The sequence below is a fragment of the Bos indicus genome, chromosome 19, assembly GCF_029378745.1.
Source record: "Bos indicus isolate NIAB-ARS_2022 breed Sahiwal x Tharparkar chromosome 19, NIAB-ARS_B.indTharparkar_mat_pri_1.0, whole genome shotgun sequence".
Taxonomy (NCBI): domain Eukaryota; kingdom Metazoa; phylum Chordata; class Mammalia; order Artiodactyla; family Bovidae; genus Bos; species Bos indicus.
The window spans coordinates 37,662,292-37,676,125 of NC_091778.1; the positions used below are offsets into that span (position 1 = coordinate 37,662,292).

The window sequence follows — 13,834 nt, forward strand, 5'->3', positions numbered from 1 at the left end:
AAGATACAGTGAGAATATAGCATCTCGTCTGTAATTTTCCTGTCCAAAATGCATACCTTGAATTTAATCGTGAGGAAACATCAGACAAACCCAAATTGAGAGATACTCTACAAAATCACTGGCCCATACACTTCAAAATTTACAAAGTCAAGATCGCCAAGGAAGGACTATTTTCAATATGGTCTCCTTCCAAATTGAACGAGACTAATGAGGCATGGCAACACTTGACACTAAACCGGGCTTTTTTGCTACAACTAACTTTATTAGAACAAATGATGAAACATGAATAAATTATAGTAATACATCTGCAATTTTTATGGTGCCTTTGTGATTTCAAGATCTTTCTGTGTTGTTGGGTGTTGTCATTATAGACATGCCTGAACCGGCCAAGTCTGCTCCTGCCCCTAAAAAGGGCTCTAAAAAAGCTGTGACCAAGGCCCAGAAGAAGGACGGCAAGAAGCGCAAGCGCAGCCGCAAGGAGAGCTACTCCGTGTACATGTACAAGGAGCTGAAGCAAGTCCATCTGGACACCGGCCTCTCGTCCAAAGCCATGGGAATCATGAACTCTTTCATCAATGACATTTTCGAGCGCATCGGTGGCGAGGCATCGCGCCTGGCGCATTACAACAAGCGCTCGACTATCACCTCCAGGGAGATCCAGACTGCCCTGCGCTTGCTGCTACCTGGGGAGCTGGCCAAGCACGCCGTGTCCGAGGGCACTAAGGCTGTCACCAAGTATACCAGCTCCAAGTAAATATAATATGCCTAGCTGCTGTTAACGGAGAAGGCAATGGCACCCCACTCCAGTACTCTTGCCTGGAAAATCCCATGGACGGAGGACCTGGTGGGCTGTAGTGCATGGGGTCGCTGAGAGTCAGACACGACTGAGCGACTTCACTTTCACTTTGTGATTATTTAGGAGAATGTCATTGTAGGATTTAAACTAAAGTTTTCATGGATGGTGGGGACATCGTGTCAGCAATTTACCCTCAAATGCTTCAGGAAAAGAAAATTTCTTTGCACTGTTCTTGGAACTTTTCCATAAATTTGAAATAATTTCCAAATAAGAAGAAAAAACAGTGACAAAAAGCTTATCAATATTATGTGTATGGAAAGAGTATGTGTGTGTCTATACGCTACTAGCTAAGGGGTGGAATTTTTGGACATCCATTGTTTCTGCCTTGCCTAGCATTCATTCCTCCTCCCTTCAGAAACAGCATCCAGATTTTATTTTCGGGAACTGCCCCTTCCCAACTCTTGGTTTATGTCTCACTGGTGTGGGCATGTGCCCAGGTCAACAAGCACATTTCATCTTCTTGGCCACAGTCATTGCTTTAGGGAAAGACTCAAGTTAGTTTAATATGGGTCAACACTGTGATTTTTTTTTTTCTGAAACTATTGTGAAAGAGGTTCTGTTTTTCTCTTGGGGTTGCTTAGCTTTTAGAAAATAAACCTGGAACTGCCTGAGACTCCACTACATGGAGCCAGACTGTCCAGAGGGGGGAGAATCCATTTCAAAGAAAAGCAAAAGTAAGAGACAGAGAAACTGAGTCTTTTTAATAACATTTTAGCCCACAGATTCAGCTGTACTTTGGCTTTTTGGTTAAATAACCCAAATATATTTAATTTTCTGCATAAGCCACTTTGAGTTTGGTTGTTGGCACTTGCAACTGAAAGATTCATGACTAATGTTAGGAAATTCCTAATTCAGCTGGATGGGAGTTTGTGGGGGCGGGGCGGGGAGGGGAAGAGAGTTGTAGCTGATAGTCAGACATGGCAGGGCCTCTGGGTGTCAGGATTCAGTAGGAATCTTGGTGCCCTCAGGGAAACTTGAAGATACTTTTGGAAAAGTGGCGCGAGCAGGTGGCATGGACACAATGACCAAGCGGTAGTCACTAGGCTTATCCCCAATCAACCCCACCTCATAAAAGCTTGCTCCCCACTCAGAGCCCAGTAGTCACACCCTTGGCACAGCCCTAACCAGAAACATCTGCAGGCCCAGAAATGCCTGTATCCCCACCTCCGATGCCATGGTCACTGCACCTTGCATTTCTTCACACTGCCTCTGTTTATAAAGCACCCTGCCTCCAGTTTGTGCAACTGAGTATCAGGACAACTCTATGAGGTAGGCAGGACTGAGATTATTCCCATTTCACAGATATGGAAAGTAAGGCTCAGAAAGGGAAAGCAACCCTCCCAAAGTCACACTATTCAGTGGTAGAGCCACTAGGGGACAGGGTTCCTCTCTCCAGGTCCAGATCTCTCTGAGCTCTGAAATTTCTGAGAAGGGCCTAAGGGATTGGAGGGTGTGGTGGAAGACAGAATCTCTCCCTTTGGATTTTGGGACTGCCCTTGAGTGAATGAGGAGGTGGTCTGGCTTTCAGGGGCACATGAGCGCTCAGGAGAGGAGAGTGGGATGGGAAGTCTGTCAGGGGTCAGGATGCTGGTTGGGACAGGGTAGGGGGGCTTTACAGAGAACACTCAATCCCCAGGGAAGATCCAAAGACAGCCTGATGTCATGCTTTGGATGGGGCTCCAGGGACTCAGGAATAGAGGGCCCCTCCCACACATAAGGAGTTTGCTGTTGAGTGGAAGAGCCTTACAAAGGAAACAGTAGACTAACAACATGAATACAGTTAATAGTAATCACATGAATACCTAATATTCCTTATTCCAGGGACAGCTTTAAAGTCTCACGAAAAAATCTGTCATTAGCCCCATTTTAGAACTGAGGGAACTGAAGCACAGAGAAGGAAAGTAAGTTTCCCAGGGTCACCCAGCTGGGAAAAGGAGCCGTTAGGATTTGAACTGGAAGTCGGAGCCCAGAGCCCAAACTCTCAAGAGCTCCTCTTACTTGTAGCATATTCACTGAGCACTCATTCTGGGCCAGGCCCTGTGCTGGGAGCCAGGACCAAGATGACAGGCCAAGGAGCCCTTGCAGGGTGCAATGGGAGAGTACGACCAGCCGGGCTGGACTTGGGCTCCGGTAGGGGAAGTGTGGGTCCCCTGATGGGGGAACTCGAGGTTCCCAAGGTGAGTCTTGTCAGGATGAGGAATCCTGACACAAAAGGGAAGAGTAGACGGAAAATGGTGGAGAGGAGGATGCTCTAGACAGAAGAGGGGCGCTGGCACCAAGACCTCTAAGTGCCTCAGCGCCCCCAAAGCCCTGTAATGGCAGCAGGGTGACGGAGGCTCCAGTAGGGGTTGGGGAGGGGGGCGACTTGGAGGGCGGTGGGCGCTGGTTTCAGAAATGTGCTCGAGAGAAAGGGGGCCTGGGGTCCGGCAGGGAAAGTCCGGGATTGTAGAGGTTCCGAGGAAAATCAGCCTGTGGAAGTGACAGAGGACAGTGACCGGCCGGGCAAGTGGCAGAGGTGTGTGTGTCTGAGCGACTGGGGACATCCTCTCAGGACGGTCACACTCCGGAAGAGTTGGGGGCGGGGGTGGGAGCTGGGGCGGGGCTGGCTGGGCTGGATTCGGGCGAAGCCCCACCCACCGGCCTGGGTCCCAGGAAGGCGGCTTGGGGCTCGGGTCCTGCCCAGGCGAGGGGGCACTGCGCCGGAGGCAAAGCCAGGTGAAAGGCGCCGACACGGTGTGGAAGGCCACTCTGGCCTCTAGGGGAAGCAGTTGGACGTGGCAGGGAGAAGAGTAGGGAGGGAGGCTCTGCAGAGCTGGCGAGGCAGGCGAAGAGAGAGCAGCTCCGATGCGGGCTGTGGACAGAGATTTTAGGGCGGGGAGAACTCCGAGCCCAATGCGTTGGCAGTTTGCAATGGGGGTTAAAAGCCCCGGGGCTGTCGGATTTTAGTTTGAAGCCGATGTTGCCACTTCCTAGCAATGCATCAGAAGGCAAGTTACTGCAGCTCTCCCAAACTCAGTTTTCTCATCTGTACAGTGGAGTTAATACATGTCATATGGTGTGTTTCACCTGGCCCCTGTGAAGGTTGAGGCAATGTGAGAGTAGGGGCCTGGTATTCACTAAGTTCCGAGTAAACTGTAGCCATTATTATTCTGTAGTGTAGGTTATTTGGCAGACATTTAATTGTTCGGGAAAGAGCCTTTCTGGGGACATAAAAAGACTTGGGTTCTGGTCCCAGACCCTCCCTCACAAGCTGGCGGCTTTGGAGAGAAATTCCCTGGGCTTCTAGATCCTGTCCCTACACTGGGAACACGAATACCTCCCACACCGGACTTAGCGTGGAGCAGACAGAACAGAGTGTGAGCAGGAGCTTGTGACCCACTGGGAGAGGCTGTGCTGGAGGGTCAGTTTAGCTGGCACATGGGCCTGCACTGGGCAGGCAGGGCTGCCAGATCTTAGCCTCCCGCCCCCCACCATGGATTCCCTTTAGGGATTTCTTTATCTGCTGTGGAATGCAGCCATGTTAGGCAGTAGGGAAAAATGTTTCTCACACTCTTAGTATCAGCAATCCCTTAATGGGTGTGGAGCTCATACACCAACCACCAAGTTTAAGCAAATGTTAAAAGTACACTGAATTTCTAAAGTAATAAAAAAATGTAACTTTGCAAAAGTAACGTGAAGGATAGATGTTTCATATCAGTGAGACATGACACTGTCCGAAACGTCCACCAGTGTGTCTATGCTCTGTGTGACAATAAGGACTCGTGAGTTTTCACATCCTGTCAGTTTCCTTTCTTACTCCTCATTTGTACTAAATTAGAAAATCCTAAACCACAATTATAGGTCATTAGAAATGGCAGCAAATGTTTGGTGGATGTCAGATGGTTGTGGATTCAGACCAAACAAAAATCCAGAAATCACAGAGCTGTTTCTTTCTGAAGAAGAAAGCAGGTCAAGCTTCCAAACATTAGAAGACTGTTTCACCTTGAAAAAGAGAGAGATTGACAAATGGAGCCATGATCCTCTCTTTGGTTGAATTTGACTCTGGAAAGAATTCTTTAAGTTCTGATGTAATATTTAGATGTGGTTTTTAAATAACCTTAATAATATGTCACCAATTCTTTTCTCCTGCTCAGAAACAAAAATCACTGTGTTCAGAAAGAGTTAAACTCTCATAATGGAGCAGTCACACTGCAGTTTGGCTTTAAAAAATTGTTAACTTGATACTCATCAGTAAATATAATAATTTGGTGATGTCTGGGCAGTACAGAGATTGAACATAGTGCCATCTGAGCAGAATACTTAAGATCGTAGTAGTAGTCTTGAGTGGCATTATCAGTGATGTAAAAAATGGTTTTATCTCATCATTCTTTTCAAAACTCCTCCTGGGAACTTTTTCCTTCCACAGCTAGACTATATCAGGGTGGTAGAAAAGTAGGCTCTTGAACTTGCAATCCTTGTGTTTGCATAGGATGCTGAGAAGTATTCTCAGTGAGTGAGACTGGATCATAGCCACAGTTTTCAGTATTTCCCTCAACTCTATATTGGGTAGAACAGAGACCCAGAATAATAGTAACTCCAACAAGACAGCAATTTCTTTCTTTTCCATCTAAAAGTCCAGAGACAAGTGGTCCAGTGCTAGGAAGGTGGTTCTTCTGCATTTGCTTGTCCAGAAACCCAGGCTCTTTCTGTCTTGCCATTCTGCCACACTTAAGTCTTGCCCTCATTCACATGCTCGAAGCTGGCTCACCAGGATGTGAGATTCCAGACAGTAGTTGGAGGAAAGTGGGTGGAAAGGCAAGTCCCTATAAGGACCTGAAAGTCATACTTCAGCTCATACCCTTTTGGCTAGAACATTGTGAAATGACCACATCTAGCTGAAAGGTAGGATGGGAAATGCAGTTTTTATTCTGCATGGTCATGAATCCAGCTAAAATTTGGGAATACAGTTACTATGAGAGAGAAGGGGGAAGCAATACTGGGGGGCAATAGCTGGCATTGCCAAAATGCTGGCGAAAGTTCAGGAAATAGATAGGACTTGGCTTTCAGGCACAACTTCTTTCATCCTTGGAGGAGTGCCCTTCCTGGTGCTCCCTCAGCAGTAATTGCCAAGCAGTGCTGTCAGAGTTTATCATGATTCACAGGACAATCACTTAAGCAAGGAATCTTTTTTCCTGAAGTGTGGGTTTTAAGTGATAAAATTAAAAGTTATCAAATGTTTTTCTCTGATACATCAATATGAACTACACATATGCTAAATGTGCTTGGACTCTGCACATCATTGATTTTTATTAACTTCACACACTAGTCATAGCTCTTTTGAAAAGAGAGATGAAATATAACAGTTTCTTCAAGTCATTTGATTATGCTACTTGAGACCAGTTCTGAGACCTCAAACAGCTTGCTGAGATGCCAAAATGTTCACTACCTGTGATAGTTCAAACCTAAACTTAGAAGAGCAAAAATTTACAATTTTAATGAAGAGTATAACATAGCGGGATTTATTCAAACCAAACTATTTTCTCATAATGCGTGCCATTGATACTGTGTGATGCCCAACACTGCTATTTGTTGGAGGAAGTTTGTCAAAAGCTGGTTCTGCAGTGCTGTCTGAGAAAAATGTGGCATTAATAACACAGCTGTTTTACAAGCTTCTTGATAGTGTTACTTGTATCTGTGTTTTACTAAAAGGAATGCAATTTTAAATGCTGCCTACGTAGTTTTGTTTTTCTTCCTGCCTTTAGTGGGGGGAAAAAGCTATCAATTTTGTCCTGGAAAGCTTATTTTACACTTGTTCTGGAAAAAAAAGAAGAAGTAAACGGCTCTAATGGTTTACCAGAAAGGTCACTGTGCTTTGTTTGAAAATGATGTGAAAGCCTTGATGGCTTTATGCCACTATTTGACAAAGTTTCATAACACACAACACGCTGGGGATTAGGATGGGACACGTAGCCAATCCAGTGAAGTCCAGTGTCAGTATTCAACATCATACTCACTATTTACACTTTTCTTTCTTAGCTGCTTGTGCGAAATCATCATACATGTCCAAGTTCTTACAGATTTACATTTTTTTTTGAACCAGAATTTGGTTCACTATTTACTTTTATAACACTGTTCTCAGTTGTAGTATTCGGGTAACTATTTTCATCACTGTTCTTCAGCTTTAATAAGCCACTTTTGAACCATTGACTTCTCTTTTTTTCCCCTTTCCTTTTTATTTTTTAAATTATGAAAGTATGATAACACATTTTTAAAAGACTTGGAAAATAGTGAACAAAGTTACCTGTAGTTCCACTGAACCATTGACTTCTTATTTGAGTTGAGGACACTATACATCACAAATTCATAACCAAAAACCCATAAAGGATCCTAAAAATATATCACCTGAGACAAACTGCCAAGATTGATCAAGCAAATTCAAACCTTATATCATGCACAATGCTGAAGAATGTGACAGTTAAGAACATAATGGGATTGCAGTGAAAAATCTTAATCAATTTTGCATTTCAAATTTATGAGTAAAATAATTCCATCCTTTCTTCCTTGGGAACCTCCAACACCTATGAACAACTGATAAAGAAAACCCAGGTTATATCCTCAGGGAACCCCAATCTTGAGGGAGAAACATGGTCCCTGTCCTCAGGGAGCCGTAAGTCCGAACAAGGAGATATACATCAGAGACACTCTGATGGGAGGGACAGCTTTCTGCCCCAGGATGAAGGGGAGGCAGGTCTCCTCTCTGACATGCAGATATGATATCGAGACTGGTCTTTGGACAGTGGACAGGAAGAGCCTGGGAGGAAGGCTTGAGGAGAAGACTACTGTGGTCTTTTTCAGAGAGAAGGCCAGTAGGAAGAGTCCTGGGACAGAGCTGATGGGTCCCCCAGAAGTGGGCCCAGCTGAGACATAGATGTCCACTCTGATGGTGGGTGCCCAAGTCCCCCATCCATTGTCTCCACAGTGCCTGAGAGCAGCTGACAAGCAGTGAAGGGAGAGGGAGAGACAGGAGACAGAAGGATAGAGAGAGACAGATATGGAGAAAATCAGCCAGAGATGCCAGGAGAAGATCTGAGCTAGAGAGTACAGAATAGATAGAAGCAGAAGACCAAAGTGGAGCAGAAACAGAGCAGTGTCCCTACCCTCAGCCCTGCCCCCCACACTCAACCCAGCCTCTGCCCCCACACCGGTTCTGGCCTACTCCATTGGCATCTCCCTACCTCTGAGCTCCCATCCAGGCTTTGGCACCACCTCAGTATTTTTCCTCACAAGATGTCAGATGCAAACCAGAACCAAGATCCACATGTCCTAGCTCACTGGGGAGGGTGCTCTCTGGGAAGAAAGGTGAGTGAGAGTGGACATAGCCCCTATCTACCACATAGCACTGAACAGGGGCAGGCAGGGGGTGATAAAAAAAAAAAGCCTGATTCAGCTGTTGGAGCACTTGGGTTCCCTCTCAGCTCTAGGAGGGGGTTTGGGGCGATGCCTTGATCCTTCTGGGTCTCAGCTCTCCCATCTGTAAAACAGAGATATTAAGATTGACCTCCCAGAGCTGCCTTGAGGATTAGATTGGATGACCCCTGCAGTGCGGTCACCGCTCAACAGTTCCCCCTAGAGGGAGGGAGATGGCACTGATAGGGTACATTCCAGCTGTGATGGTCCAGTGGTCCACTTCCAGCCATGGGATGCTATGATCTTTAGTCTACATGTACACAGATGGAGTGTGTGTGTTTGTGAAAAAAAAAAACTCTTCACACTGGGGAGAGTACCCCTTGGCATCCACTATGGGTCTCTTGGACCTGTGGAGAATAGTGGTTAAGTTTGTGAGCTCTGGAGCCAGGCTGCCTGAGTCTGAATCCCAGCTCAGCCACTTTCAAGCTTTGTGGCTTCAGGCAACTGACTCAGCCTCTCTGTGCTTCTCTTTCTTCTTCTGAAATTGGAGGCAATAATTGTACCCACCTGGGAGGGTTTTATGAGGAGAATGCTAGTTCAAATGTGTGCTTATGGCATGGCCTGGTACAGAGTAGGGCTGGGTCTGAGGGGTGTGCTCTGCCTCACAATTCCCACGCCTCTTCTGGCCAACAGATAGCTCATCCCCTGGAACAGCCCTTTCTGAGCTCTGACCAGTCTCCCTCAGGCAGGAGTTCCTAGAAGGGTGCAGCCTGGGGCAACCGGGCCAGTGCAAGCTGCAAAAATAATCACCCTTCCAGGGACACTCCAGGATGGACAGACGCTTTTGAAAGTGAATGTTAATAAAGCTCAGCTGGGGACGGGGTTGGGGTGGGGAGGGGAAGGAGCCACTCTCTGCTTCGCTCCTCCTCTAACCGCCCCCCCATCCTCCTTTCCACAGAACCTCAGAACACTCAGAACAGCCGAGGGACCTGAGAGGTGGTGAGAGTGCTCTTTGGCAGGGTCGGAGGTCTGAGGTTCAACTCTCACATCCCACTGCTCCTTCTTGCCCTTGCCCTGCCAATGACCTCAGGAGCAGAGAATGTAAAGGGGTGGGAAGGCGGGGGCAGTGTGATGGGAGTGAGGGAAGAAAGTGGCTGTCCTAGAAGATGCAGGGGTCTGCAGCACCCAAGTGAATAGGGGGCCAGGCTCGTGCAGAAGGGAGAATGCCTGAGTTGTGAGTGGGTGTGTGTGAGAGAGAGAATGTGAGTCAGGGGTACAGGTGAGTGCGTGTATCAGTGCCTGAGTGACTGGGAAGAGAGAGAATCAGAGACCAACTTCACCAGCAGGGACTTTTCTGGTCCAGACTCCTATTTTACAAATTGGGAAACTGAGGCTCAGGAGTGGAAAGCGGGGGGCGGGGAATGGCCCTGAGTCACTAGGCAAGTCAGGCCCTAGACCCTGGTCTCCTGACAACGAATCCAGTGCTGACAGTGGGATGAGGGAAGGTGGGGGCAACAGAGTGGTTGGAGAGGAGGGAACTGCAACTTATCTAACGCCAGCCCTTCCCCACTGCCCCGCCCCCGCCCCCCCCCCCCCCCCAGCTCCTCTCCATCCCCAGGCTGGAGAGGAAGAGGTGGCAGGACAGGGCTGCGCAGAAGGAGGAGAAGAGGAGGGGCCAGAGGCAGCCTCTCAGGGTGCAGGGGCGCTGTGGGAGGGGTCCAGGCACCAGCCTCCTCCTTTCCTGCAGACGTGGACTCCCCAGCTCATTTGAGACGTGTCATCCTTGCAGCAGCGGTCTCTCTCTCCGCTCTCTGGCCAGACCCAGCCTCGAATGCGGGGAGGGCCCTTCAGAAAGAGGCATGGGCGGGTTCCCAGCTTGGCAAAGCTGAGCCCAGAAACGGAGGAGGGGAGCAGCCTAAGCCCAACGAAGTGCAGTCCTTCCCCTACCTGACCCTCCCCAGCTTCCCCACCTGGGAAACAAGAGAAAGGACAAAGACATTCTATCTGTCATGTGTGAGGTGGGGTCTGGGGGAGTCATTTAAGCCCCTCCTCACAGCACTAGGGGTTCAGGGCCTCACTCCCCCTCCTCCAGAGCCCCTGGCCTGGGAGGGGCTCCCTCTGCCCTTCATTTGGGGGAGGAGGGGAAAGAGGGTCGACAGCCCGGAGGAAACGACAGCCAGGGCAGACATTCCCGATGATGACTCACAGGCCCGGAACGCCTTGAGGAGAGGCGGCAGTAGTGGGACAGGCTCCTGTTCAGCTGGGGCAGCCAGAGAGGACCCAGGACCCAGGAGGGCAGGGAGGCCAGGGGAAGACAGAAGGTCAAGAGGCAGAGCCCAGGGACTTTCCCGGTGGTCCAGTGGTTAAGACTCCGCACTTCCAATGCAAGGGTATGGGTTCCATCTCTGGTCAGGGAACTAAGATCCCACATGCTACGTGGCAAGGCCAAAGTATTTAAAAAAAACAAACTTATTTAAAAAGGAGAAACTTGAAAAAAGAAAATGCAGAACCCAAGGGAAGCTGCAGCCTGGAGCCAGGATCGAAGAAAAGGTCACTGAGAGGGGCCTGAGGGAGGGGAGACAATGTGCCATCCCACTGCCCACAAGCAGGAGCGAGGAAGGCTGCATAGAACAGAGCACAATGCCCACCACCCCCGGCCTTCAGGAAACTCCTCTTCCTTGAGAAGAGGGAGACGTCCTACTCTGTCCTGTCCTGGGATCTGAGGATGACACCTCCTGTCCTAAGGAAGCCCGGGGATGGCTTCAGTGACATCCCTTGGTTCTTGCCCACTCCAACTCGCTTCTCTGTCGTGCTCCCCTCCATTTACTGGCCGCATGTTTGGGGAGGGGAAACTGAGGCCCAGAGTGGTCTGGGGCACATGGAATACAACAGCTCCCCCAATTCTGCCTGACCTGGCAGAGTTCCAGGCTTTCGTATCCCTTCTGCTGTGTCCTGCTTTTTCTCTCCCCAGAAGAAGAGGCAGCTAAAGCCTTCAGTCTACGTGGCAGGCAGAGGGGGGGCCTGCAAGGGGGGGGAGCTGGGAATGAGGTCAGCGGGTTGGATGGGCCAGGCCGTAGCTGTGAAGGCATCTGGGCTGCAGCAGTCTGGAAGGTAGGGGCCTCTGGGCCGGGCCACTCCCAGCCCAACCCGCCATCTACCCGCCCACCATGGCCTCTTTCCCGTCTCCTGCTCCTCCCCTCTCTGCAGCCCACACTCCGCCCAGGCCAGATGGTTCACATCAAACTTCTTCCATGTGGCAGTTCCACCCTGCCCACCAGGCTCCCTTCCCCCTCTGGCCACACGACTCAGTGGAGAGTTGGGGAGCAACTCTCATACCCTGCACCCCCAGATCTGGGCAGGTATTATGCAGGATCCCTGTAACATGTTGACCCTCCCTCAACCCCAGTTGCTTCTCTGGCCCCTCCAGCTCCTTAGCATCCCTCCACCCCCACCAAGTATCTTGAAGTACAACAGAGATCCTTCCTCTAATCCTGAATCTCAGCTGTGTGACTTTAAGCAGGTCACTTCTCTTCTCTAGGTCTTGGTTTTCTCCTCTGTGCAAAAAAGGAGGACAGGGCAGAAGTTATCTTCCAGCTGAACGTCTATTGTTCTGTGGTATTTCCACATTGAAACAAGATTCTGAATCTAGTAGAAGTTGAACACCAACTTTGGAGGGGTCATCTGGTCTACCTCTTTGCCTGCCCCCAAGCCCTATTTTCCTGTTGACCCAAGATCCACAGATCCCACCAACTTACTTTGCACCTCTTCCTCCTTTCAAGGGTGCCAGTCTTCTAACCTGAGTTTTCCTACTATCAAGGTATAAGTTCTCTGGACAAGTCTTTGGCAAAAGGCTTATCAACATACCTTACTCAAGAGCAGTCACTGGCTCTCTGTGGCCACCAAATTGACTATGAATCTCTCTCCTTGAATTCCAAGGCTCTAGAAGTTGGCCCCAGCCTATCTTTCCAGCCTTTTCTTTCACATTTCCTCTGCCCAAGGCACTCTCTCTCTCTGTGTATGTGTGTGTGTGTTTGTGTGTGTGTGTGTGTGTGTGTGAGGTTTCCCAGGTTTAGCGATGCCTTTCCTCCCATTCCTCAAAATCACACAGCCAATGCTGCCTTGGGTAAGAAACATTTTGGGGATTTATTTTGTTCCCCTTCCTGACCCTGCATTCTCTGAAGGCAGATGTCATTGCCTCCAGAACTCTCTCCAATGCAAGGCTGGCACCAGGAGGTCTGTAGTAACCATCCACTGAATGGAATTGACTAGAGTGTCTGCAGTAAGCACTGATCTCAGAATCTTCGTCCCTAAACTTGGTCCCTGCCCAGCCTCCTCTCTTCCAGGGTACCATACCATTTGGTCTCTCTGGTCATCCCTGTTCTTCACCACCACACTCCCTCATCCAATCCAATCCCAATTTCTCTAAATTCTGCCTCCCAAAGTCCTCTTGAATCCATTCCCTTCTCTGTCTCCATCCACTTCCACCTGATCCAGACTCTCATCAGCTCTCACTTAGGCACCTCCAGCAGCCACTTTCTACCACAATCATCCTTCATGTTCCCTTGAGTAACCATGGTGATCTTTGACAAATGTAGACCTAATTGTGACCTTTGTTGTTTCAGACCCTCTCCTGGGGTCCAAAGCTGTAAGAACAAGACTGAAACTGCTGACGTGGCTTCTTTGGCCTGCTTCTATTTCCTGTGCTCCAGACACACTGCCCTTCACTGGATTCTGTTAGCATCTAGAACTTGCCATGCTCCCTCCTGCCTGGGATTCCTGCCACTCAGAGCTCTGTGTTCATTTCCTTCCTAACGTTTACAGTTGTAACTACAAGCTGATTTATGTGATTTCATTCATGTCTGTCTCTACCAGATGTAAGCTCCATGAGGACAGGCACTGAGTGCCCAGTGCCCAGCAAAGTGCCTGGCATAGAAGGATGTTGAATGAATGATTCTAGATCCTTCCTGTGTCCACACCAGACTCTAACAAAGGGTTGCTCTGCCCACTGATGACACAGTCGAGCAGACTACCCCTGCTCGCTGGAACTCCAGAATTCACCCCCTGCTCACTTTCCCACCCAGGGAACTCCAGAATTACAAGTGTGCCAGGAAAAAGAACTGGTGGTTGATGTCACAAAGAAAGACACCAGTTATCTGTGGCTGAGGATTTCTTGTGGGAAGATGACAGTGGGGGTGACAGAAAGAAATCAGGATCTGGACAGGTGCTCTTGGCTCACACAGGCTGCCCCTTCACTCTTCCCCCCACTCTTCCCACAAATCCCAGCTTCAAAGAAACCTTTGCATCCAACCTCTAAACACTTCAACTAGACATCTGGTTGTGATGCAAGTCTTAACCTCCCTTGATCCTCTCTCTCCTAGACTGCTGAAGCTCTCTCCTTTGGTGGAGTACACGCATGCGGGAGACAGCCACCACCCCCTCAGGAAGGGGTGGAGCACCAGAGATGCTGGAAGAGAATATGAGAGAAAAAGAGAGAGAGAAGGAATGTGTGGATGGAGGGGTGGGCCAGTGGGATGGAAGCAGAGGAGAGAAAGAAAAGGAAAGAAAAGAACTAAGAAAAGGAAAACAAATACA

The 13,834-nt window shown here is 49.0% G+C and overlaps 1 protein-coding gene across 1 annotated transcript; it reads left to right on the forward strand.

Annotated features, from left to right (window-relative positions):
* Positions 1-358: 358 nt before the first annotated feature.
* LOC139177760 (histone H2B type 1-C/E/F/G/I-like) lies at positions 359-987 on the forward strand. Its single transcript, XM_070774414.1, has one exon. It carries the CDS (start codon positions 374-376, stop codon positions 752-754), a length of 381 nt encoding a protein of 126 aa, XP_070630515.1. The 5' UTR covers positions 359-373; the 3' UTR covers positions 755-987.
* Positions 988-13,834: the final 12,847 nt, after the last annotated feature.